General features: G+C 37.8%; 1 protein-coding gene across 2 annotated transcripts in view; it reads left to right on the forward strand.

Moving 5' to 3' along the window:
• The window catches only part of MOSPD2 (motile sperm domain containing 2), a 63,106-nt gene that overhangs the window by 29,933 nt on the left and 8,596 nt on the right, over positions 1-24,577 (forward strand). For both annotated transcript variants that reach the window (XM_061177984.1, XM_061177985.1), the window contains exons 8-13: positions 130-254; positions 14,723-14,899; positions 15,703-15,815; positions 18,540-18,636; positions 19,428-19,524; positions 19,913-20,042. In XM_061177984.1, the coding sequence (XP_061033967.1) occupies positions 130-254; positions 14,723-14,899; positions 15,703-15,815; positions 18,540-18,636; positions 19,428-19,524; positions 19,913-20,042 (739 nt within the window). The remainder of the gene's footprint in view (positions 1-129; positions 255-14,722; positions 14,900-15,702; positions 15,816-18,539; positions 18,637-19,427; positions 19,525-19,912; positions 20,043-24,577) is intronic.

Below are 24,577 nucleotides of genomic sequence, written 5' to 3' on the forward strand. Positions count from 1 at the left end.
GCCATGGAAAAATACATATTAACAGATTTTAGCCTGAACTAATTTCAGAGGATGTGGGTTAGCACATACAGTAAGTAAATCGAGAAAGAGAGTGAAAGGAATTTAATGAAGTGACTGTTTTTTCTTCAGCTGCTTTCAAAATTGTGAAATCCTGGCTTGGTCCAGAAGCAGTGAGTTTGTTGAAGTTTACAAGTAAAAATGACGTCCAAGACTACGTCAGTGTAGAATACCTGCCTCTTCACATGGGCGGAACTGTAAGTACAGTACTTGAAACCTGTTTCTAAAATAAGACTGGGTCATGGCACATGAGGCTGTATTCTTTCCTCAAGGAAAAAGGAAAAGCAATATCTTACCATCCTAAGAAAAATCATAGATACCCTAAAATAGCAAGCAGTGGTACACACACTTTTTATTTAAGTTTTCGAGTTGTTAAATTTTTATTTGTGAATAGGTCATGTCTTTACATGGTTCTAAACTGAAACCTATGGAGTAAAAGTATTCAGAAACAAGTATTCAGTAAAAAGTCTTTGGACTGCTATGCCAACCACACTGTTCCCCTCCCTAGTTTCATTTCTTATTTTTATTTCCAGGGATCTTTGTTACCTATATAAGCAACTATAGTAAATATGCAGTATATATACAAGCAACTATAGTACATATATAATTCTTTCTCACTCCCACCTGTTTTAAAAAAGTAGTGTATTTATACACTATTGTGTATCCTGCTTTTTTCTTCACGTCTTACAGATCATTCTAAATCAATATGTGATAAGCTGTCTTACTCTTGTTTATGGCTGCATAGTATTCCAGTGTCTAGAGGTGAACCATAAATTGTTCAAGGAATAACCATAAGTTATTTAATTTCCTTTTGATGTGTCTTTAGTTTGCTTCCAGTTGTTTACTGTTGAACAGTTTTTAATTTAAAAGGTAATATATACTGTCATTTCCATTTTTTGGAAATGATCTTACTACTTAGAAGTAAGAGACCAGGAGTAGTAAGTAGATATATGTTAAATTTTGAATACTCCATAACAATGAAACATATTTGGATAATGACTTATTAAAATAAACTGTGAAACCTATGGATTTGGTATGCTTTGGGTTAATTTGATTAATAATATTTCAATTATTTGATTTTTACAATCTACTTTGTACTGGCAAAATTGTATTCAACTAGAACCAAAGGACTAGCAAAATGAAAAGTTTTGGTGTGTGCTTTTCTTTGTCTTCTTTCATTTTAAAAAAGTTGAACCAATATTTTTTGGGGGGAGTTATCAACCTTTTATTTTTACAATACATCTTTTATTTGTACAATACATCTGGAACCTATCAAAGATCATCTCAGCGACTGAATAAAATATCTAAACCACAATTTACTCTTACTCTCCACGAGGATGGTGTGTTATACAGAAAGTTCTCAGCAGCTTTTGGCAACCAGCTAAAGATGATTTTGAAAAGGAAAAAAAAGAAAAGAAGAAATAGTACAAAGTCCCTAGACAACACTTATGATCTGAGACTCAGATTTATTTTAAAGGATAACAAATATATATTATCCTTAGGTCTGAGATTCTGTTTCCAGACTATCAGAACTCAACATAATCCTCCACAGAACTCCCAACACACTTCAACTCACTGCAAGAGAAACTGGGTGGGGTGGGGGTAACAGAAAATTGAATTTTTCCTATACAGACATGCACAATTATTTCTTCAGCCAAATTGGACCTTAAACTGGTTACGAGTATCTTGATTCCCAGACATCTGAAAAAACCAAATGAAAAGTCTCTATTATTACTGAATGATGGTCATTAAAGATGGCTGCAGAGATGTTTCTTTTTTTCCCCCTTAAACATCCAATTATTTCTGTCTTTTTTTTTTTTTAACTTTTATTGGAGTATAGTTGCTTTAAAATGTTGTGTAAGTTTCAGGTGTACAGCCAAGTGAATCGGTTATACATATATATACATATATATCCATTCTTTTTCAGATTCTTTTCCCATATATTACAGAGCGTTGAGTAGAGTTCCCTGTTCTATACATTAGAACAAGCGACTGAACAAGTCCTTGTTACTTATCTATTATATATATAGTAGTGTGTATATGTTAATCCCAATCTCCTAATTTATCACTACCCCCATGTTTCCCCTTTGGTAACCGTAAGTTTGATTTTGAGATCTGTGAGTCTGTTTCTGTTTTGTAAATAAGTTCATTTGTATCATTTTTTTTATTAGATTCCACATATAAGTGATATCATGTGATACTTGTCTTTCTCTGTCTGGCTTCACTTAGTATGATCATCTCTAAGTCCATCCATGTTGCTGCAAATGGCATTAATTCTTTCCTTTTATGGCTGAGTAATATTCCATTATATATATGTACCACATCTTCTTTATCCATTCCTCTCTTGGGCATTTAGGTTGCTTCCATGTCTTGGCTATTGCAAATAGTGCTGCAGTGAACGTTGGGGTACATGTATCTTTTCAAATTATGGTTTTCTCTGGATATATGCCCAGGAAGTGGGATTGCTGGATCATATGGTAGTTCTATTTTTAGTTTTTTAAGGAACCTCCATACTATTCTCCATAGTGGTAGTACAAATTTTCATTCCCACCAACAGTGCAGGAGTGTTCGCTTTTCTCCACATCCTCTCCAGCATTTATGGTTTGTAGATTTTTTTTTTTTTTAAACGATGGCCATTCTGACCGGTGTGAGCTGATACCTCATTGTAGTTTTGATTTGCATTTCTCTAATAATTAGTTATGTTGAGCATCTTTTAATGTACTTCTTGGCCATCTGTATATCTTCTTTGGATAAATGTCTATTTAGATCTTCCGCCCATTTTTTGATTGGGTTTTTTTTGTTTGTTTTTTGTTTGTTTTTTTTAACTGCATGAGCTGTTTGTGTATTTTGGACATTAATCCCTTGTTGGTCGCTTTGTTTACAAATATTTTCTCCCAATCTGTGGGTTGTCTTTTTGTTTTGTTTATGGTTTCCTTTGCTGTGCAAAAGCTTGTAAGTTTAATAAGGTCCCATTTCTTTATTTTTATTTTCATTTTTATTACTCTAGGTGGTGGAACAAAAAAGATATTGCTGCAATTTATGTCAGAGAGTGTTCTGCCTATGTTTTCTTCTAAGAGTTTTACGGTATCTGGTCTTACATTTAGGTCTTTGATCCATTTTGAGTTTACTTTTGTGTATGGTGTTAGAGAGTGTTCTAATTTCGTTCTTTTACATGTAGCTGTCCAGTTTTCCCAGCACCATTTACTGAAGAGACTGTCTTGCCTCCTTTGTCCTAGTTTAGTTGACCATAGGTTGATGTGTTTATTTCTGGACTTCCTATCCTGTTGCATTGGTCTATATTTCTGTTCTTGTGCCAGTACCATAATGTTTTGATTACTGTAGCTTTGTAGTATAGTCTCCAGATTGCTTTGGATATTTGGGGTCTTTTGTGTCTCCATACAAATTTTTAAATGTTTTGTTCTACTTCTGTGAAAAATGCCGTTGGTAATTTGATACGAATTGCATTGAATCTGTAGATTGCCTTGGGTAGTGTAGTCATTTTGACAATATTGATTCTTCCAATCCAAAAACATGGTATATCTTTCCATCTGTTTGTGTCATCTTCAGTTTCTTTTATCAGCATCTTATAGTTTTCAGAGTACAGGTCTTTTGCTTCCTTAGGTAGGTTTATTCCTAGGTATTTTATTCTTTTTGATGTAATGGTAAATGGGATTGTTTCCTTAATTTCTCTTTCTGATCTTTCATTGTTAGTGTATAGGGATGCAAGAGATTTCTGTGTATTAATTTTGGATCCTGCACCTTTACTGAATTCATGGATGAGCTCTAGTAAGTTTTCTGGTAGCATCTTTAGGATTTTCTATGTATAGTATCATGTTATCTGCAAACGGTGACAGTTTTACTTCTTTTCCATTTTGGATTCCTTTTATATCTTCTCTGATAGTTTTGGAAGTCCTATACACAGCAATGTTGTATAAAAGTGGTGAGAGTGCACACCCTTGTCTTGTTCCTGATCTTAGAGGTAACGCTTTCAGCTTTTCACCATTGAGTATGATGTTAGCTGTAGGTTTGTCATAAATGCCTTTTATTATGTTGAGGTATGTTCCCTTTATGCCCACCTTCTGGAGAGTTTTTTTAATCATAAATGGGTGTTGAATTTTGTCAAAAGCTTTTTCTGCATCTATTGACATGATCATATGGTTTTTATTCTTCGGTTTGTCAGTTTGGTGTATCACACTTATTGATTTGTGGATATTAAAAATCCTTGCATCCCTTTGGATAAATCCTACTTGATCTTGGTGTATGATCCTTTTAATGTATTGTTAGATACAGTTTGCTAGTATTTTGTTGAGGAATTTTGCATCAATGTTCATCAGTGATATTGGCCTGTAATTTTCTTTTTTTGATCTCTTTGTCTGGTTTTGGTACCAGGATGATGGTGGCCTCATAGAATGAGTTTGAGAGTGTTTCTTCCTGTGCAATATTTTGGAATAGTTTCAGAAGGATAGGTGTTAACTCTTTTCTAAATGTTTTATAAAATTCACCTATGAAGCCATCTGGTCCTAGAGTTTTGTTTCTTGGGAATTTTTTAATCACAGTGTCCATTTCAGTACCTGTGATTGGTCTGTTTATATTTTCTATTTCTTCCTGGTTCACTCTTCGGAGATTGTACATTTCTAAGAATTTGTCCATTTCTTCTAGGTTTTCCATTTTATTGGCATATAGTTGCTTGTAATAGTCTCTTGTGATCCTTTGTATTTCTGTGGTGTTTGTTGTAATTTCTCCTTTTTCATTCCTAATTTTAGTGATCTGAGCCCTCTCCCTTTTTTTTCTTGATGAGTCTGGTTAAAGGTTTATCAATTTTGTTTATTTTCTCAAAGAACCGTCTTTTAGTTTTATTGATCTTTTCTATTGTTGTCTTCATCTCTATTTCATTTATTTCTGCTCTGATCTTTATGATTTGTTTCCTTCTATTAGCTTTGGGTTTTGTTTGTTCTTCTCTTTCTAGTTGCTGTAGGGGTAAGGTTAGGTTGTTCCTTTGAGATTTTTCTTGTTTCATTAAGGTAAGATTGTATTGCTGTAAACTTCCCTCTTAGAATTGCTTTGCCGCTTCCCATAGGTTTTGGATCTTTGTGTTTTCATTGTCATTGTCTCTAGGTATTTTTTGATTTCCTCGTTGATTAATTCAGTGATCCATTGGTTGTTTATTAGTATATTGTTTAACTTCCACGTGTTTGTGTTTTTTTATGGTTTTTTTCTTGTAGTTGATTTCTGTCTCATAGCATTGTGGTCGGAGAAGATTGTTGATATGATTTCAGTTTTCTTAAATTTACCAAGGCTCACTTTGTGGTCCAGCATGTGATCAGTCCTGGAGAATGTTCCCCGTGTACTTGAGAAGAATGTGTATTCTGCTGCTTTTGGATGGAATGCTCTATAAATATCAGTTAAGTCTATCTGGTCTAATGTGTCATTTAAGGCCTGTGTTTCCTTATTGATTTTCTGTCTGGATGATCTGTCCATTGATGTGAGGTCTTAAAAGTCCCCCACGATTATTGTGTTACTGTCAATTTCTCCTTTTATATCTGTTAACATTTGCCTTATGTATTGAGGTGCTCCTAAGTTGGGTGCATATATATTTACAATTGTTATATCTTCTTCTTTGATTGATCCCTTGATCATTATGTAGTGTCCTTCTTGGTCTCTTATGACAGTCTTTATATTAAAGTCTATTTTGTCTGATATGAGTATTGGCACTCCAGCTTTCTTTTGATTTCCATTTGCATGGAATACCTTTTTCAGTCCCCTCACTTTCAGTCTGTATGTCTCTAGATTTGAAGTGGGTCTCTTGTAGACAGCATATATACGGGTCTTGTTTTTGTATCCATTCAGCCAGTCTATGTCTTTTGGTTTGAGCATTTAATCCATTTACATTTAAGGTAATTATCTGTATGTATGTTCTTATTGCCATTTTTTATTTTATTTTATTTTATTTTATTTTTTTGGCCGTGCTGCATGACTTGCAGGATCTTAGTTCCCCAACCGTGGATTGAACCCGGGCCATGGCAGTGAAAGCACCAAGTCTTATGCACTCGACCACCAGGGAATTCCCTTCTTAATGCCATTTTGTTAATTGTTTTTTCCATTTGTTTTTGTACGTCTTTTTTCTCCCCTTCCTCTTTTGTTCTCTTGTGATTTGATGACTTACTTTAGTGTTCTGTTTGGATTCCTTTTTCCTTTTTGTGTGTCTATTGCAGATTTTTGGTTTGCGGTTACCGTGTTTTGATATAGCAGTCTATATACGAATAAGATTGTTTTAAGTTGCTGGTCTTTTAATTTCAAATGCATTTCCAATATCCTGCATTTGTACTTCCCTCTTCTCATGATTGATGGTTTTGATAGCATATTTGTGTGTGGATTATTTCCTGCCTTCACTGTTAGTTTGCCTTTACCAGTGAGCTTTTCCATTCATAATTTTCTTGTTTCTAGTTGTGGGCTTTTTTTCCCCCATCTAGAGAAGTTTCTCTAGCATTTGTTGCAAAGCTGGTCTGCTGGTGCTGAATTCTCTTAGCTTTTGCTTCTCTGTAATGCTGTTGATTTCTCCGTCGAATCTGAATGAGATCCTTGCTGGATAGAGTAATCTTGGTTGTAGGTTTTTCCCTTTCATCCCTTTAAATATATCGTGCCACTCCCTTCTGGTCTGCAGAGTTTCTGCTGAAAAATCAGCTGATAACATTCTGGGAGTTCCCTTGTATGTTATTTTTTTTTTTTTTTTTTTTACTTTGCTAACGTTTTTATTTATTTATTTATTTATTTATTTGATCAGTCATCAATTTTATACACATCAGTGTATACATGTCAGTCCCAATCGCCCAATTCAGCACACCACCATCCCCACTCCACCGCGGTTTTCCCCCCTTGGTGTCCATACGTTTGTTCTCTGCATCTGTGTCTCAACTGCTGCCCTGCAAACCAGTTCATCTGTACCATTTTTCTAGGTTCCACATACATGCGTTAATATACGATATTTGTTTTTCTCTTTCTGACTTACTTCACTCTGTATGACAGTCTCTAGATCCATCCACATCTCAACAAATGACTCAATTTCGTTCCTTTTTATGGCTGAGTAATATTCCATTGTATATATGTACCACAACTTCTTTATCCATTCGTCTGTCGATGGGCATTTAGGTTGTTTCCATGACCTGGCTATTGTAAATAGTGCTGCAGTGAACATTGGGGTGCATGTGTCTTTTTGAATTACGGTTTTCTCTGGGTATATGCCCAGTAGTGGGATTGCTGGATCATATGGTAATTCTATTTTTAGTTTTTTAAGGAACCTCCATATTGTTCTCCATAGTGGCTGTATCAATTTACATTCCCACCAACAGTGCAAGAGGGTTCCCTTTTCTCCACACCCTCTCCAGCATTTGTTGTTTGTAGATTTTCTGATGATGCCCATTCTAACTAGTGTGAGGTGATACCTCATTGTAGTTTTGATTTGCATTTCTCTAATAATTAGTGATGTTGAGCAACTTTTCATGTGCTTCTTGGCCATCTGTATGTCTTCTTTGGAGAAATGTCTATTTAGGTCTTCTGCCCATTTTTGGATTGGGTTGTTTGTTTCTTTAATATTGAGCTGCCTGAGCTGTTTATATATTTTGGAGATTAATCCTTTGTCCGATGATTCTTTACAAATATTTTCTCTCATTCTGAGGGTTGTCTTTTCGTCTTGTTTATGGTTTCCTTTGCTGTGCAGAAGCTTTGAAGTTTCATTAGGTCCCATTTGTTTATTTTTGTTTTTATTTCCATTACTCTAGGAGGTGGATCGAAAAAGATCTTGCTGTGATTTATGTCAAAGAGTGTTCTTCCTATGTTTTCCTCTAAGAGTTTTATAGTGTCCGGTCTTACATTTAGGTCTCGAATCCATTTTGAGTGTATTTTTGTGTATGGTGTTAGGGAGTATTCTAATTTCATTCTTTTACATGTAGCTGTCCAGTTTTCCCAGCACCACTTATCGAAGAGACTGTCTTTTCTCCATTGTATATCTTTGCCTCCTTTGTCATAGATTAGTTGACCATAGGTGTGTGGGTTTATCTCTGGGCTTTCTATCTTGTTCCATTGATCTATGTTTCTGTTTCTGTGCCAGTACCATATTGTCTTGATTACTGTAGCTTTGTAGTATAGTCTGAAGTCAGGGAGTCTGATTCCTCCCGCTCCGTTTTTTTCCCTCAAGACTGCTTTGGCTATTCGGGGTCTTTTGTGTCTCCATACAAATTTTAAGATGATTTGTTCTAGTTCCGTAAAAAATGCCATTGGTAATTTGATAGGGATTGCATTGAATCTGTAGATTGCTTTGGGTAGTATAGTCATTTTCACAATATTGATTCTTCCAATCCAAGAACATGGTATATCTCTCCATCTGTTGGTATCATCTTTAATTTCTTTCATCAGTGTCTTATAGTTTTCTGCATACAGGTCTTTTGTCTCCCTAGGTAGGTTTATTCCTAGGTATTTTATTCTTTTTGCAATGGTAAATGGGAGTGTTTCCATAATTTTTCTTTCAGATTTTTCATCATTAGTGTATAGGAATGCAAGAGATTTCTGTGCATTAATTTTGTATCCTGCAACTTTACCAAATTCATTGATTAGCTCTAGTAGTTTTCTGGTGGCATTTTTAGGATTCTCTATGTATAGTATCATGTCATCTGCAAACAGTGACAGTTTTACTTCTTCTTTTCCAATTTGGATTCCTTTTATTTCTTTTTCTTCTCTGATTGCCGTGGCTAGGACTTCCAAAACTATGTTGAATAATAGTGGTGAGAGTGGACATTCTTCTCTCGTTCCTGATCTTAGAGGAAATGCTTTCAGTTTTTCACCGTTGAGAATGATGTTTGCTGTGGGTTTGTCATATATGGCCTTTATTATGTTGAGGTAGGTTCCCTCTATGCCCACTTTCTGGAGAGTTTTTATCATAAATGGGTGTTGAATTTTGTCAAAAGCTTTTTCTGCATCTATTGAGATGATCATATGGTTTTTATTCTTCAATTTGTTAATATGGTGTATCACATTGATTGATTTGCGTATATTGAAGAATCCTTGCATCCCTGGGATAAATCCCACTTGATCATGGTGTATGATCCTTTTAATGTGTTGTTGGATTCTGTTTGCTAGTATTTTGTTGAGGATTTTTGCATCTATATTCATCAGTGATATTGGTCTGTAATTTTCTTTTTTTGTACTGTCTTTGTCTGGTTTTGGTATCAGGGTGATGGTGGCCTCATAGAATGAGTTTGGGAGTGTTCCTTCCTCTGCAATTTTTGGAAGAGTTTGAGAAGGATGGCTGTTAGCTCTTCTCTAAATGTTTGATAGAATTCACCTGTAAAGCCATCTGGTCCTGGACTTTTGTTTGTTGCAAGATTTTTAATCACAGTTTCAATTTCATTACTTGTGATTGGTCTGTTCATATTTTGTTTCTTCCTGGTTCAGTCTTGGAAGGTTATACCTTTCTAAGAATTTGTCCATTTCTTCCAGATTGTCCATTTTATTGGCATAGAGTTGCTTGTGGTAGTCTCTTAGGATACTTTGTATTTCTGCAGTGTCTGTTGTAACTTCTCCTTTTTCATTTCTAATTTTATTGATTTGAGTCCTCTCCCTCTTTTTCTTGATGAGTCTGGCTAATGGCTTATCAATTTTGTTTACCTTCTCAAAGAACCAGCTTTGAGTTTTATTAATCTTTGCTATTGTTTTCTTTGTTTCTGTTTCATTTATTTCTGCTCTGATCTTTATGATTTCTTTCCTTCTGCTAACTTTGGGTTTTGTTTGTTCTTCTTTCTCTAATTCCTTTAGGTGTAAGGTTAGATTGTTTACTTGAGATTTTTCTTGTTTCTTGAGGTAGGCTTGTATAGCTATAAACTTCCCTCTTAGAACTGCTTTTGCTGCATCCCATAGGTTTTGGATCGTCGTGTTTTCATTGTCATTTGTCTCTAGGTATTTTTTGATTTCCTCTTTGATTTCTTCAGTGATCTCTTGGTTATTTAGTAACGTATTGTTTAGCCTCCATGTGTTTGTGCTTTTCACGTTTTTTTCCCTGTAATTCATTTCTAATCTCATAGCATTGTGGTCAGAAAAGATGCTTGATATGATTTCAATTTTCTTAAATTTACTGAGGCTTGATTTGTGACCCAAGATGTGATCTATCCTAGAGAATGTTCCGTGCGCACTTGAGAAGAAAGTGTAATCTGCTGTTTTTGGATGGAATGTCCTATAAATATCAATTAAATCTATCTGGTCTATTGTGTCATTTAAAGCTTGTGTTTCCTTATTAATTTTCATTTTGGATGATCTGTCCATTGGTGTAAGTGAGGTGTTAAAGTCCCCCACTATTATTGTGTTCCTGTCGATTTCCTCTTTTATAGCTGTTAGCAGTTGCCTTATGTATTGAGGTGCTCCTATGTTGGGTGCATATATATTTATAATTGTTACATCTTCTTCTTGGATTGATCCCTTTATCATTATGTAGTGTCCTTCCTTGTCTCTTGTAACATTCTTTATTTTAAAGTCTATTTTATCTGATATGAGTATAGCTACTCCAGCTTTCTTTTGATTTCCATTTGCATGGAATATTTTTTTCCATCCCCTCACTTTCAGTCTGTATGTGTCCCTAGGTCTGAAGTGGGTCTCTTGTAGACAGCATATATATGGGTCTTGTTTTTGTATCCATTCAGCAAGCCTGTGTCTTTTGGTTGGAGCATTTAATCCATTCACGTTTAAGGTAATTATCGATATGTATGTTCCTATGACCATTTTCTTAATCGTTTTGGGTTTGTTTTTGTAGGTCCTTTTCTTCTCTTGTGTTTCCCACTTAGAGAAGTTCCTTTAGCATTTGTTGTAGAGCTGGTTTGGTGGAGCTGAATTCTCTTAGCTTTTGCTTGTGTGTAAAGCTTTAGATTTCTCCATCAAATCTGAATGAGATCCTTGCTGGGTAGAGTAATCTTGGTTGTAGGTTCTTCCCTTTCATCACTTTATCATGCCACTCCCTTCTGGCTTGTAGAGTTTCTGCTGAGAAATCAGCTGTTAACCTTATGGGAGTTCCCTTGTATGTTATTTGTCGTTTTTCCCTTGCTGCTTTCAATCATTTTTCTTTGTCTTTAATTTTTGCCAATTTGATTACTATGTGTCTCGACGTGTTTCTCCTTGGGTTTATCCTGCCTGGGACTCTCTGCGCTTCCTGGACTTGGGTGGCTATTTCCTTTCCCATGTTAGGGAAGTTTTCGACTATAATCTCTTCAAATATTTTCTCTGGTCCTTTCTCTCTCTCTTCTCCTTCTGGGACCCCTATAATGCGAATGTTGTTGCGTTTCATGTTGTCCCAGAGGTCTCTTAGGCTGTCTTCATTTCTTTTCATTCTTTTTTCTTTAGTCTGTTCTGCAGCAGTGAATTCCACCATTCTGTCTTCCAGGTCACTTATCCGTTCTTCTGCCTCAGTTATTCTGCTGTTGATTCCTTCTGGTGTAGTTTTCATTTCAGTTATTGTATTGTTCATCTCTGTTTGTTTGTTCTTTAATCCTTCTAGGTCTTTGTTAAACATTTCTTGCATCTTCTCGATCTTTGCCTCCATTCTTTTTCCGAGGTCCTGGATCATCTTCACTATCATTATTCTGAATTCTTTTTCTGGAAGGTTGCCTATCTCCACTTCATTTAGTTGTTTTTCTGGGGTGTTATCTTGTTCCTTCATCTGGTACATAGCCCTCTGCCTTTTCATCTTGTCTATTTTTCTGTGAATGTGGTTTTTGTTCCACAGCCTGCAGGATTGTAGTTTTTCTTGCTTCTGCTTCCTTGTATGTTATTTGTTGCTTTTAATATTTTTTCTTTGCTTTTAATTTTTGTCAGCTTGATTAATATGTGTCTCGGGGTGTTCCTCCTTGGGTTTATCCTGCATGGGACTCTCTGCACTTCCTGGACATGGGTGACTATTTCCTTTCCCATGTTAGGGAAGTTTTCAGCTATTATCTCTTCAAACATTTTCTCAGGTCCTTTCTCTCTCGTCCTTCTGGCACCCCTTTAATGTGAATGTTGGTGCATTTAATGTTGTCACAGAGGTCTCTTAGGCTGCCCTCATTTCTTTTGTTCTTTTTTCTCTATTCTGTTTCGTGGCAGTGATTTCCACCATTCTGTCTTCCAGCTCATCTGTTCTTCTGCCTCATTTATTCTGCTATTGATTCCTTCTAGTGTATTTTTCATTTCAGTTATCATATTGTTCATCTGTGTTTGTTTTTTCATTAGATATTCTAGCTCTTTATTAAACATTTCTTGTATCTTCTCGGTCTGTGCCTCCACTCTTTTTCCAAGATCTTGGATCAACTTTACTGTCATTACTCTGCATTCTTTTTCAGGTAGATTGCCTATCTCCACTTCGTGCAGTTGTTCTTCTGGGGTTTTTATCTTGTTCCTTCATCTGGGACATAATCCTCTTCTGGTCTCATTTTGTCTAACGTGCTGTGATTGTGGTTTCTGTTCCGCAGCCTACAGGGTTGTAGTTCTTCTTGCTTCTGCTGTCTGCCCCCTGGTGGATGAGGCCAGTCTAAGAGGCTTTTGCAGGGAATTCCCTGGCGGTCCGGTGGTTAGGAGTCCATGCTTTCACTGCTGAGGGTGCACATTCAGTCCCTGGTTGGGGAAACTAAGATCCTTCAAGCCACACGGTGTGGTCAAAAAAAACCATTTATTTAAGAGGCTTATGCAGGTTTCCTGGTGGGAGGTACTGGTTCCTGCCCATTGGTATACGGAGCTGGGTCTTGTCCCTCTGGTGAGCAGCTGTGGGCTCAGGAAGACTTTAGGCAGAATGTCTGCTGATGGGTGGGGCTGTGTTCCTACTGTGTTGGTTGTTTGGCCTGAGGCGTCCCAGCACTGGAACCTATAGGCTGTTGGGTGGGGCCAGGTCTTGGTGAGAAAATGGCAGCCTTCAGGAGGGCTCATGCCAATGAGCACTCCCCACAACTACCACCAGCAGCGTCTTTGTCCCCACAGTGAGCCACAGCTGCCTCCCGCCTCATAAGGAGACCCTCCAATACTAGCAGGTATGTCTGGCCCAGGCTCCTGTGAGGTCACTGCTTTTTCCTGTGGGTCCTGGTGCTCATCAGACCTTATGTGTGTCCTCCAAGAGTGGAGTTTCTGTTTCCCCCAGTCCTGTGGAATTCCTGTGATCAAACCCTGTTGGCCTTCAAAGCCAGATGCTCTTGGGGGCTCCTCCTGATGCCAGACCCTCAGGCTGGGCAGCCTGATGTGGGGCTCGGGACTTTCACTCCTGTGGGAGAACCTCTGCCATCTAATTATTTTCCAGTTTGTGGGTAGCCCACCCAGCAGGTATTCAATTTGATTTTATCATGATTGCACCCCTCCTATCGTCTCATTATGGCTTCTTGTCTTTGGATGTAGAATATCTTTTTTGCTAGGTTCCAGTGTTTTTTTGTCAATGTTTGTTTAGCAGTTAGTTGTGATTTTGGTGTTTTCATGAGAGGAGGTGAGCTCATGTCCTTCTACTCTGCCATCTTGTCTCTGCCCTCAATCAGAAATGTTTCATTTTGTCATGCTCAATTTTTGTCAATATTTTTATGCCTTCTAGGTTTCATGTTTTACTTAGAAAAGGCCTTCCCTTACTTAGGTTTTGTGTTTTTTGGGTTTCGTTGTTTTTTTTTTTTTTTAATTTTATTTATTTATTTATTTATTTTTATTATTATTATTTTTTGGCTGTGTTGGGTCTTCGTTTCTGTGCGAGGGCTTTCTCTAGTTGTGGCAAGCGGGGGCCACTCTTCATCGCGGTGCGCGGGCCTCTCACTGTCGCGGCCTCTCTTGTTGCGGAGCACAGGCTCCAGACACGCAGGCTCAGTAGTTGTGGCTCACGGGCCCAGTTGCTCCGCGGCATGTGGGATCCTCCCAGACCAGGGCTCGAACCCGTGTCCCCTGCATCGGCAGGCAGATTCTCAACCACTGCGCCACCAGGGAAGCCCTTGTTGTTGTTTTTTTAATTCTCCTATGTGTTGTTCTGGAGCTTACGTTGTTTTTTAAAAATATACACATACATTTAAAGCTTTTATTCATCTGAAATTCTTTTTGGTATAAAGAATGAGCTAGGGGCTTCCCTGGTGGTCCAGTGGTAAAGAATCCACCTTCCAGTGCAGGGGACATGGGTTCGATCCCTGGTCGTGGGACTAAAATCCCACGTGCTGTGGGGCAACTAAGCCCGCACGCCACAACTACTGAGCTCATGTGCCTCAATGAGAGAGCCCTCATGCCGCAAACTACATAGCCCATGCACTCTGGAGCCCGCGCACCACAACTGCAGAGCCCATGCGCCACAGCTAGAGAGAGAAAACCCACACGCCACAACTAGACAGAAGTCCATGCGCTGCAACAAGAGATCCCACATGCCACAACTAAGACCTGACACAGCCAAAAAAGTAAAATAAATAAATTTTTTTTTAAAAAAAGAATGAGCTAAAGATCCAATTTGGTTCTTTTACAGATGGCTGGCCAGTTGTCCCATACCACATCCTGCTTTTTCCCTTGCTGTTTCGAAATGCTTGCTTTGTTTTAAATTTCATTATCTAATTAACTCTGTTTTCTTGGCCAGAGGAATGGATTTTAACTTTACTAAGAGAATTATTTCTCCACCCACCTCTTAGCAAGCTGATACAAAATTCTTTTCTCTTAGGATCCTTTCAAGTATAGCTATCCACCACTTGTAGATGATGACTTCCAGACACCGTTGTGTGAAAATGGGCCTATTGCCAGTGAGGATGAAGCTTCAAGTAAAGAAGATATAGAAAGTGATGGCAAAGAAACCTTGGAAACAATTTCTAATGAAGAACAAACAGCTCTTCTTAAAAAGGTAATTTTCACAAAAAAAATGAAATTGAGACAAAAGCTGTGACCTAGCCCCAATTGTACCACTAGCTGGCTATGTAATTTTAGGTAATTCACTTAACTTGCTGCCCTTCCACATCTTTGTACGTAAAAAGAAAGAGGAAGCATGGCACTAGTTGACTGGTAGTGTGCTACGGTATATAAAAGGTTGATTCCATGCTTTTGTATAAAAATTGGCTAAACACATCTTAGAAGAATCCTTTTATCTAAAATATTTTTTATCTATCTAAAATAAATAAAAAGTAATTAACTCAAAACATTACCTTGATCTACTTTCTCTCTTTCATTTTTAAAGAACACTTAGTGTTTATGAGATATCAAGGACTTGATAGAGGGATAAATATATTGCAATGTAGAACAGATTTTAAAACGCTTAAAAAGGAGGGGAACTCCCGGGTAGTCCAGTGGTTAGGACTCTGCGCTGGCACTGCTGAGAGCCCGGGGTTCAGTCCCTGGCTGGGGAACTAAGATCCCACAAGCCGTGTGGGGCGGCCAAAAAAATAAAAAATAAAAATAAAAACTCTTAAGGGAAAGACCATGTTACATTTTCTAAAGGGGCCTATTTACATAGTAGGCACTCAAATATAGGTTAATCATCAGGTTACTATATGTTAAATATATAATTTAGATATAATAAACCTATGTTAAAGATTGTAATTTGGATTGAGTCACTATAATGCTTACTTTTTGACCTAATGAACTGCCTGTCAGTGTGAAATTCAATTTCTTTATCTTTCTTTCTTCATATATATATTTTTTTGTCTTTAGGTTAACATAACGGAACCTACTTCCAAAACAGAAGAGAATGAAAAAGTTGATTCCAAAATGAAAGCTTTCAAGAAACCATTGAGTGTGTTTAAAGGGCCCTTATTACACATCAGGTACTAGTTGAGGATTTTATTAACTATGCTTTCATAATATACCTTGATCATTTTGAGGGAACTGCAAAATTAAGAAAACTTCTGGACTGTTTTTGAAACTGTGGAAATATTAAATGAAGGGTTATCTGAAGACTCACCTTGGTTTCCAGATATAGTAGATATTTGTAGCTACCTTTTTGTTATTTATTCTGTTGAGTGTGTTTAAAGGGCCTTTATCCCACATCAGGTAATAAGAGTGAATATTCATATATTAACAACAAATCTGAATGACATATATTTTTCTCATTTTACTGATAGTGTTTGACTTGCACAAGTTTGAGGTTGCCAGAAATGACACTGAAGTAGCCATTTATCGATTTGACCTTCCAAAAGCTAAAGCTGAACCAGAAAAATAGGGTTTTTACCAAAGCCAAATTTCAGCACATCTCTATTTTTCTTTCTAGGTTGTTCAATCCAAAAAATTCAGTATTGTTTCCTTATCATTATGTAAAGACCTTTCTCACTAATGATGCTTTTGGTTGGTAAATCTATACAGCCTTATGTTAATACTGCTTTACCAACTTTATTTAGTAATGGCCTACTGTATCATTTTCTATCCCTTTACTTGACACCTTTCTATGTAACTGTTAAAGACTCATGAACAATAGAGCCAGACATTTTAAACATCAAATCTGAAATTCTCTGACAAGATTGGTTTGTTTACGTATATTTTGATTACTGTTCTATTTGGATTTATCTTCACCATCTGCATGAGTGTGTGTGAGAGAGGGAAGGAGGGAAACACATGTGCATGTTCTCTTTTCCATGGTTTTTCTTTGTCGTTTCCCCCACTTTGGAATTTGTTTGTTTCCCATTTTTCCCTCTACTAGTTTGGAAGTTACTGTTTTTTCTCTGGAGGCCTGTCAAAACCATAGGTCCTGGCTTATAACTATCAACGTATGGCTAGAAGATCTGGCTAGGGAGAAAGCCAACTCTGCAATGCCCACCCATCCCTCCAGAAAATCAGTGCTTATCCTACACACACACACAGGGACCTAACCAACCTCTGTCTCCCTAGAGCTTTTCATGGTTTTTGTGCTGGATACTGAGAGCAGTTCTGAGATCCATAACCTTCCTGTCTTTTCTGTGGTATATTTCAGATTGGGTTTTTTTGTTTTTGTTTTTGTTTTTATTTATTTATTTATGGCTGTGTTGGGTCTTCGTTTCTGTGCGAGGACTTTCTCTAGTTGTGGCAAGCTGGGGCCCCTCTTCATCGCGGTGCACGGGCCTCTCACTATTGTGGCCTCTCTTGTTGCGGAGCACAGGCTCCAGACGCGCAGGCTCAGTAATTGTGGCTCACGGGCCCAGCTGCTCCGCAGCATGTGGGATCTTCCCAGACCAGGGCTCGAACCCGTGTCCCCTGCATTGGCAGGCAGATTCTCAACCACTGCGCCACCAGGGAAGCCCTCAGATTGGGTTTTAAAAAGACGCCAGTGACCATGCTAATTTATGTCTTGTCCAAAGCTGGGCACAGCTCTCCTGGGAGAGCACTTATTTAAAAATGTGTGTTCTTTACATGAATAAATATCTCTGATATGCAGATATTCCTGATATAAAATGAATCTATTTAAAGGTGGAGCTCAAAGTCAAGGGCTATCTGAAGATTTCACCTTTCTAAAAATCACAGTCCGGGCCTCCCTGGTGGCGCAGTGGTTAAGAATCTGCCTGCCAATGCAGGGGACACGGGTTTGAGCCCTGGTCCGGGAAGATCCCACATGCCGCGGAGCAACTAAGCCCGTGTGCCACAACTACTGAGCCTGTGCTCTAGAGCCCGTGTGCCACAACTACTGAAGCCCGAGAGCCACAACTACTGAAGCCCATGCGCCTAGAGCCCGTGCTCCGCAACAAGAGAAGCCACCCAATGAGAAGCCTGCGCACCGCAACAAAGAGTAGCCCCTGCTTGCTGCAACTAGAGAAAAGCCCATGTGCAGCAATAAAGACCCAATGCAGCCAAAAATAAAAATAAATTTTTTTAAAGTAAATTAATAAATAAAAATCACAGTCCTTTGCATTATTTGGAGGCACCCGATTTGGCTCATGTAATTAAACTACACAAACTTTGCTTGAGTCTTTTTATTTTTCATATACAGTGGCCAATAATAGTAAAATTTGCATTTTGAGCCTCACTGATTTTTTGACAATTTTTTCCTGTAGTTCCCACCCCATATTTTGTGTTTATCTCCTTCCATATTACTTAGAAAAAACCTTTCTATAGTCAGGACTTATTCTTAAATACATCCCTGATGATCTTTTTAAGTTATACTCTTTTCTGTTGATGTATAAAAATGTGCCCCATTCTAATGTTTGTAATTAGGTAAAGTTGAAGCAGGAATTTCTTCTCTGATTTTTATCTATCAATCAATCACCTACCAAAGAAAGAGTTTTAATAAATAAACCTTAAGGTGGTGCTGATTATAGGACTAATTCAGAATTCCTAATTCACTCCTGTTCTTTCCTATTTTGCTTTTAGATCTTGGGGGAAACCATAGGACATTTAAATAGCGTGCATTGAATCAGTAAGATTAAAATACAAAATATATTAGGTAATTGTTTTGTAATCTTCTTTGATGAAATCTCTTTATACAAATGAGTAAAATATCAACCAAATATTTTTCTTCAAGCTGATGATTAGATTGTCATTTATTCTGAGCAATACCATTGGCTTATGCTTTTGTTGCCACCTAGCCCAGCGGAAGAACTGTATTTTGGAAGTACAGAATCTGAAGAGAAGAAAGCTTTAATAGTGTTGACAAATGTAACGAAAAACATAGTGGCATTTAAGGTAAATATCTTAAAGACATAAATTATGTGTGAAAATTGAAAGATTGATAATTTTGAACTTGCACAGTATTTTTATTTATATTTTTAGGCTTATACTGCCTTCTATCTCTAACCGTGTGTCACAGCTTATCTAAAATTTTCCCTGAGGTCTGTATCTTAGTCGTTAACGTGCAGTAATAGGGTACTGTCCAAATTAGTCCCAGGGTTTAATGTTTGTTTTTCAAAAAAAAAAAAGAATCACTTTTCATTGTATGAATAATTTAATTCAGAGAGAGAGTGAAAAAATAAAACTATAAAATCTAAAGTGCATTTTCCCCCAAGTGTGGTATATTCTGGAGTATAGTTGATACTGGATACTAACCTGACACTGAGCATTAAGTATAACAGGACTGAGTCCACCACTGCCCCATATTGTAGGGTATTCCTTCCTTAAATCATCTACTTCCTAGATGTCCTTTGATTACTGCTTTTAAATTTCTGGACACTATTGTAACATGTGTTCTAATGTGTGTTGTTTTTTGAACATGAATTATTAAATTCAGGTGATTAACAGGATAAATATTTAACAGTTGGATTTCTTTAATTTAAGAGGAAGGCTAAGTGACTGACAGACTGATGAGTGTTTTTTTCTAGTAGATTGAGATGCTTTTGTCCTGCAGATGGGAAAATATATATTCTATACATAACCACCAAGATTGTTTTATAGACTTTATTAATGATTTTTAAGTCATTTTAAAGCCATTTGCCCCCAAAGAGTGTAAAGGTCATGTGACTACTGTTTTTTATCAACAGGTGAGAACAACTGCTCCAGAAAAGTACAGAGTCAAGCCAAGCAACAGCAGTTGTGACCCTGGTGCATCAGTTGATATAGTTGTGTCTCCCCACGGGGGTGAGTTGTCACCTGGCTGGCCACGGTGGGGTGTTATGGGGGGCCTGGGGCTGGGTGATGACTCAGCAAAGCTGGACTGGAATCTAGAAATTAGCAGGGTATCAGCAAGTCACCTTGCCACACTCTGGGCATCTGTCTTCTCACCTGTAAAATGAGACGGGTGAATGGCTGTCATTAAAACAAAATTTTTTTTAACAAGTAAAATTGAATTTCAAACGAAAAAATTCTTCATCTTTAGGAGAACTTTTTCCTTTTTTAAGATAGTTCCATATTATTCTTTTTCCTTAGTGTTGTTTTCTAGAATAATGCCTAAGCCACATAGCCAACCCTTTGTCCCTTTGTGAAGGTTCCTGTTTGTTATGTAATAAGTTACCCTTTTGGAATGCAGGTTTAACAGTCTCTGCCCAAGACCGTTTTCTGATCATGGCTGCAGAAATGGAACAGTCATCTGGCACGGGCCCAGCAGAATTGACTCAGTTCTGGAAAGAAGTTCCTAGAAACAAAGTAATGGAGCATAGGTATGCTTTTCCCTTACAGGCTCTCAAATTGCAATGGGAAAAATCCCAAAGAGGAATGCGCCTACATGGGCTAAGCAGGCATCCCTTCCTCCTGGCATTTGGCAGACATCTAGGCTTACACTGTGGGCCCCAACCCCTACAAGGCTCTGGGGTACCCAGGTGAATAAGACCTGGAGTTTCTCTAGGAGATTGCTAATAGAGATTTGCTTGCCAGCCTGTGTAAGAATCTGGATGTGTCAAAATTAGAAACACAGATTTTCTCTTACAGCAGTTACCTTTGTAGGAATGCTCACCTTATGTACTAGAATGTTTGCTGCAGTGAAACATTGTTTCACAAAAATCATCAGTAAAGTAATAGTGAAATGCATTTGAGGAGGAGTACTCTGAAGCCATTCAGGAGTGTAGTACGTCTGTTTGTTCTGATACAGGAAAAAGACATCTGTGGTATACTATTAGGAAAAGAAAAAAACCTACTCACAGAAAAATATGTATGACAATTATCCTATTGAAGAGAAAACCCTGTGACTATATAGGCATATACATGTATGTCTGTGCATGTGTGCAAAAAAGATGTATAGAAAAGAGGAGAATAGAGAAGAAGGTTGGTTGTGGGGTTTTTTTCGGAGTGTGCCCAGTTTTGCCCCCCAAGGGATGCTTGTCAATACCTGGAGACATTGTTGGTTGTCATAACTGGGACAGTGGGGTGCTGTGGGCATCTAGTAGGTAGAGACCAGGGATGCTACTCAATATCCCACCATGCACAGGACAGCACCCCATGACGAAGAATGATCCAGCCCAAAATTTCAGTGGTGCCAAGATTGAGAAAGCTCAGTTGAGGGTAGTTAAGGATGGCCACACTGATGACATTTGAGTAGAACCTGAAGGAAATGAGAGTAGGCCACACAGATAATGGGGAAAAGAGCTTTGCAGGTAGAGGGAACCATAAATGAAAAAGATGTGTGCTTGGCCTGGGTGAGGAACAGCAAGGAGGTCAGTGTAGCCTGAATCCAGTAAGGGATGCCAGATCATTGCCATAGTGAGAACTTCTGATTTTGAGAGGAGAAACCATTAGTTGGTGCTGAGCAGAGCCATGAGGTGATCGGCTTGTTGTTGTTGTTGTTTTTTAAAAGGATTATTCTGGGAGGCTGTGTAGAAAAATAGACTGTGGGCAGACATAGGTGAAAGACTAGCGCTGGCATATAGCAAGTTCTATTTAAGTGTGTTACTCTTATTTATTTATTCATTTAGTCACTAAAAGAACCCTAGGTCCTAGGTAGTTATTTTTCCCATTTTATAGACGAGAAGCTGAGAAACCTAGTAAGGGTTGTTGTGGTTGAGTTGAATCTTTAAATAAGGAGTTGAAAGATTACAGATGTGGCTGGAACAGAGTGTGAGAGGATCCATAGCAAGAAAGATTGTTGGAGGCAGACAGCGCCCAGAGGAGCAGCTTGGGCACCACTGTAAAACCACTGGGAGAACGTCGACCTGATCTGAAATGCCTTGGACAAGATCACCCTTTGCAGGCAATTCATAGAGGGTAGGAGAACAAGAAGAATAAGAATGGGCCTGGGAAGACGAGCTTTATTTCCTCTAGGCTAGCTCTAACTTGTACCCAGCAAGAGAGGGTGAAAGTTAGACAGACAGAGCTCAGAGGAATATTTAGTAGCCAAATGAAGGAGGACAATACAGGGAGTCAGGAGGGAAAGCAGTAGGTGAGCTGTGTCATTAAGGCCCAGGTTAGAGTGTGTTTCACAAAGTGCTGCCAATGTCAGTCAAGGATGAGGTGTGAGAGCTGCCCGTTGCTTGTGACGTCATGGAGGTAATTGATGACCTCACGGGGAACACTTTCAGTTGGTAGGAGCCAGATGCCAAAGAACCAGAGGTAGTAAGACTTCTGGAGGTTTGGCTTGTTGGGGAGGGACCAGGGTCGTAGTTGGAAGGAAGACTGTGTTGTTGAGAAGGGGTTGTTTGGGATTTTGTAATGGGAGATATTTGAGCGTTGTTTAAAAACCATAGTAAGGACCATTTCAGAAGGAGAGGCTGACCTTACAAGATAAACCACTGACAGTGAAATTCCTGAGAAAGTTAGAAGGAGCAGAACCTAAAGCCGAGGTAGGAAGGACGTGGATCTAGATAAGGCTCATGCCAGTTGTGACGTGTTTTTAGATGGAGTAGATGTTTAAATTTTCAAGTTACATTTCAGGAGGGCCTACTTTTGAAGTTCTTATGAAACAGTACCTCAAAATTATGGGGTTTTTTCTTTCTTTTTGGTTTTGTTTTACATGAGTTGCTTTGTTCTCTTGCTTTGTAAATCAATTTCTAATGGCTTGCTGTTCTATAACCTTCAAAAAATCACTTACCTCACAGAAACAGGGAGACTTGGTGGTTTGGTACTGAAGGCCCAGGTGAAAGCACTGCCCCCCATCGAGAAAGGGTGGTTTCCTTCAAATCATAAGATCAGGTGAATTCTACTGAATATCATATAAAAAACTTTTCTTAGGTTATTGAGCACTGTGTGTAATTGCGTTATTTATACCTGCATTAAGAAGCTGGAGGATGTAGGAAAGGAAAAATAATTTTCCCTCTGCCCTTCTAAGTTCTTGGCTGAGACCCACTGTAATAAAAGACAGATGAACAGGAGAGAAACAGAAGTTTCATAACATGGATACCTCCTGTATACGTGGGAGAGACCCAGGAAAACTGAGTAACTCTCCCAAATGGCCCAAGCCACCACCTTCAATACCATCTCCAGCGAAAGACAAAAGAAAGATGTTGTGGGGTGGAGGAAAGCTATCAGAAAAAGCACAGTAAACAAGGGTAAGGTTATTACGCCAATTTAGGCAAATTCCTCTCTTCTTGAGGTCCCCAAAATATTCTGAGGTTCCTGAGCTTGCCAGGAAGTGACTTTCCTTACTCACCTAGTAAGGCTGTCTGGAACCCTGTAAGCAAGGTACCAGGTCAGTTGTTTCCAAGGGTCTTTAGTTCCTTAAAGCCATCTGGTCATATCCGACTTTATGCATTTCATTTTCAAATATGACATTCAAGTCAAAACCTTGATAATACAACCATGTTTCCAATTGTGTCCTGTTACAAGGAGAACAGATTCTCATTGAACTTGTGCAAATAACTGTATCACCATGAAAATGAGAATATTCACTAAGAGTTTCTAAATTCTGGAGGGATCAGGTATGGAGAAAAATTGTCTCAATTCTGCTTACAAAGGTATAATTCACCAAATTGCAGTAAATCATAGATAGCTTAAGAGGAAAAGTTTTCCTTAAATCTGGAGAAACGAAACATGTTTCAAACAAAAAGTCATAAAAATTATAATTATTCTCATCAATTCATTCAATCCCACGTTATTAATTTTTTTTCTGCTTGAATTCAGTTTTTTCCGTTAGTTCTGGAAATTCTTACCCAGCTCAGTTTTACAATCTTCAAGTTATCAGAAACCCGTTTCTAGAGTACTTGTCAGAGTCCTTTTTGTGAATCTCTTTGAAGGTGAAACATGTATCTATACAAATACAATCAAGAAGGTTTAGTATTCTTATTTGACAATGTGTCCCACGTAATTTAACATATCAAATAAGCCTAAGTGGTTTAATATCTTTTTATAAAGAGAGAGAACACATCTTTTGAGATGTTCCAGGGGCCCTGGGGAAAATCCCAAAGTTAGTTTGAGGTCAAAAAGACTTCATTTAGAATTTGATTTGGGGAAGTTTGTCAAAAATATCAAAAGGTTTTGGACGCTTGACTAAATAGAATCATAAATCATTAGGAAACAATACTTAATTATCCAGTTAACCAAAGTGCCAGTTAAAAACATTTCAAAGGCAAATACAGAAGGTCACATAGTTGCGAGCAAAACTTAGCTCTTAATCTTAAAACTGAGTCTTTAATCTTAAAACTGAGTCTTTTAATCAAAGACCTGATGGTAAAGATAACATGAAGCACAGGAAATTATTTTGATAAAATGCAAAATCTTTGCTTTCTAGGCAGATTACTTAAAAAGGTAAAGAAAAACCTTTCACAATCTCTTATCAGGAGCAGACCAGACCAATAGCCCAATAAAACTGTCCTTCTGGCAAAAAAAGAAAATTTAGTTTTATGTAATTACACTGTTGATATTAAGCTTATTTTTAAAACCCTTAAAACAAATTTATTCAATTTTAGCCAGTTTGACTACACAAGGTAAAATTTTCTCTTTCTCTCTCTTCCCAACTTTCTGTATCCATTTAGTTTGTCCTTTATTCTCCTATTTTCTACTCTGAAATAACTATAGCTTTACTTTAGGATAAAACCACTTTCACTTCCCTTAACAAAAATGCATCTCCCTACTTCTCTTGGCCAAAAACACATCCTAATTCTTATGTACAGGGTTGATATACTTATTTCTAGTCGTTTTAATAATCCTTAGAAACCTTACTTTCTAGTGAAAACTAATAAATAAGCACTTGCAGTCTGTTACACCAGCATCCTTTAGATTGGCAAATTTATGAATACATTTCATAATTTCTAGAAATAGATACTTCCTC

The sequence above is a fragment of the Eubalaena glacialis genome, chromosome X (genome assembly GCF_028564815.1).
Source record: "Eubalaena glacialis isolate mEubGla1 chromosome X, mEubGla1.1.hap2.+ XY, whole genome shotgun sequence".
Classification (NCBI taxonomy): Eukaryota; Metazoa; Chordata; class Mammalia; order Artiodactyla; family Balaenidae; genus Eubalaena; species Eubalaena glacialis.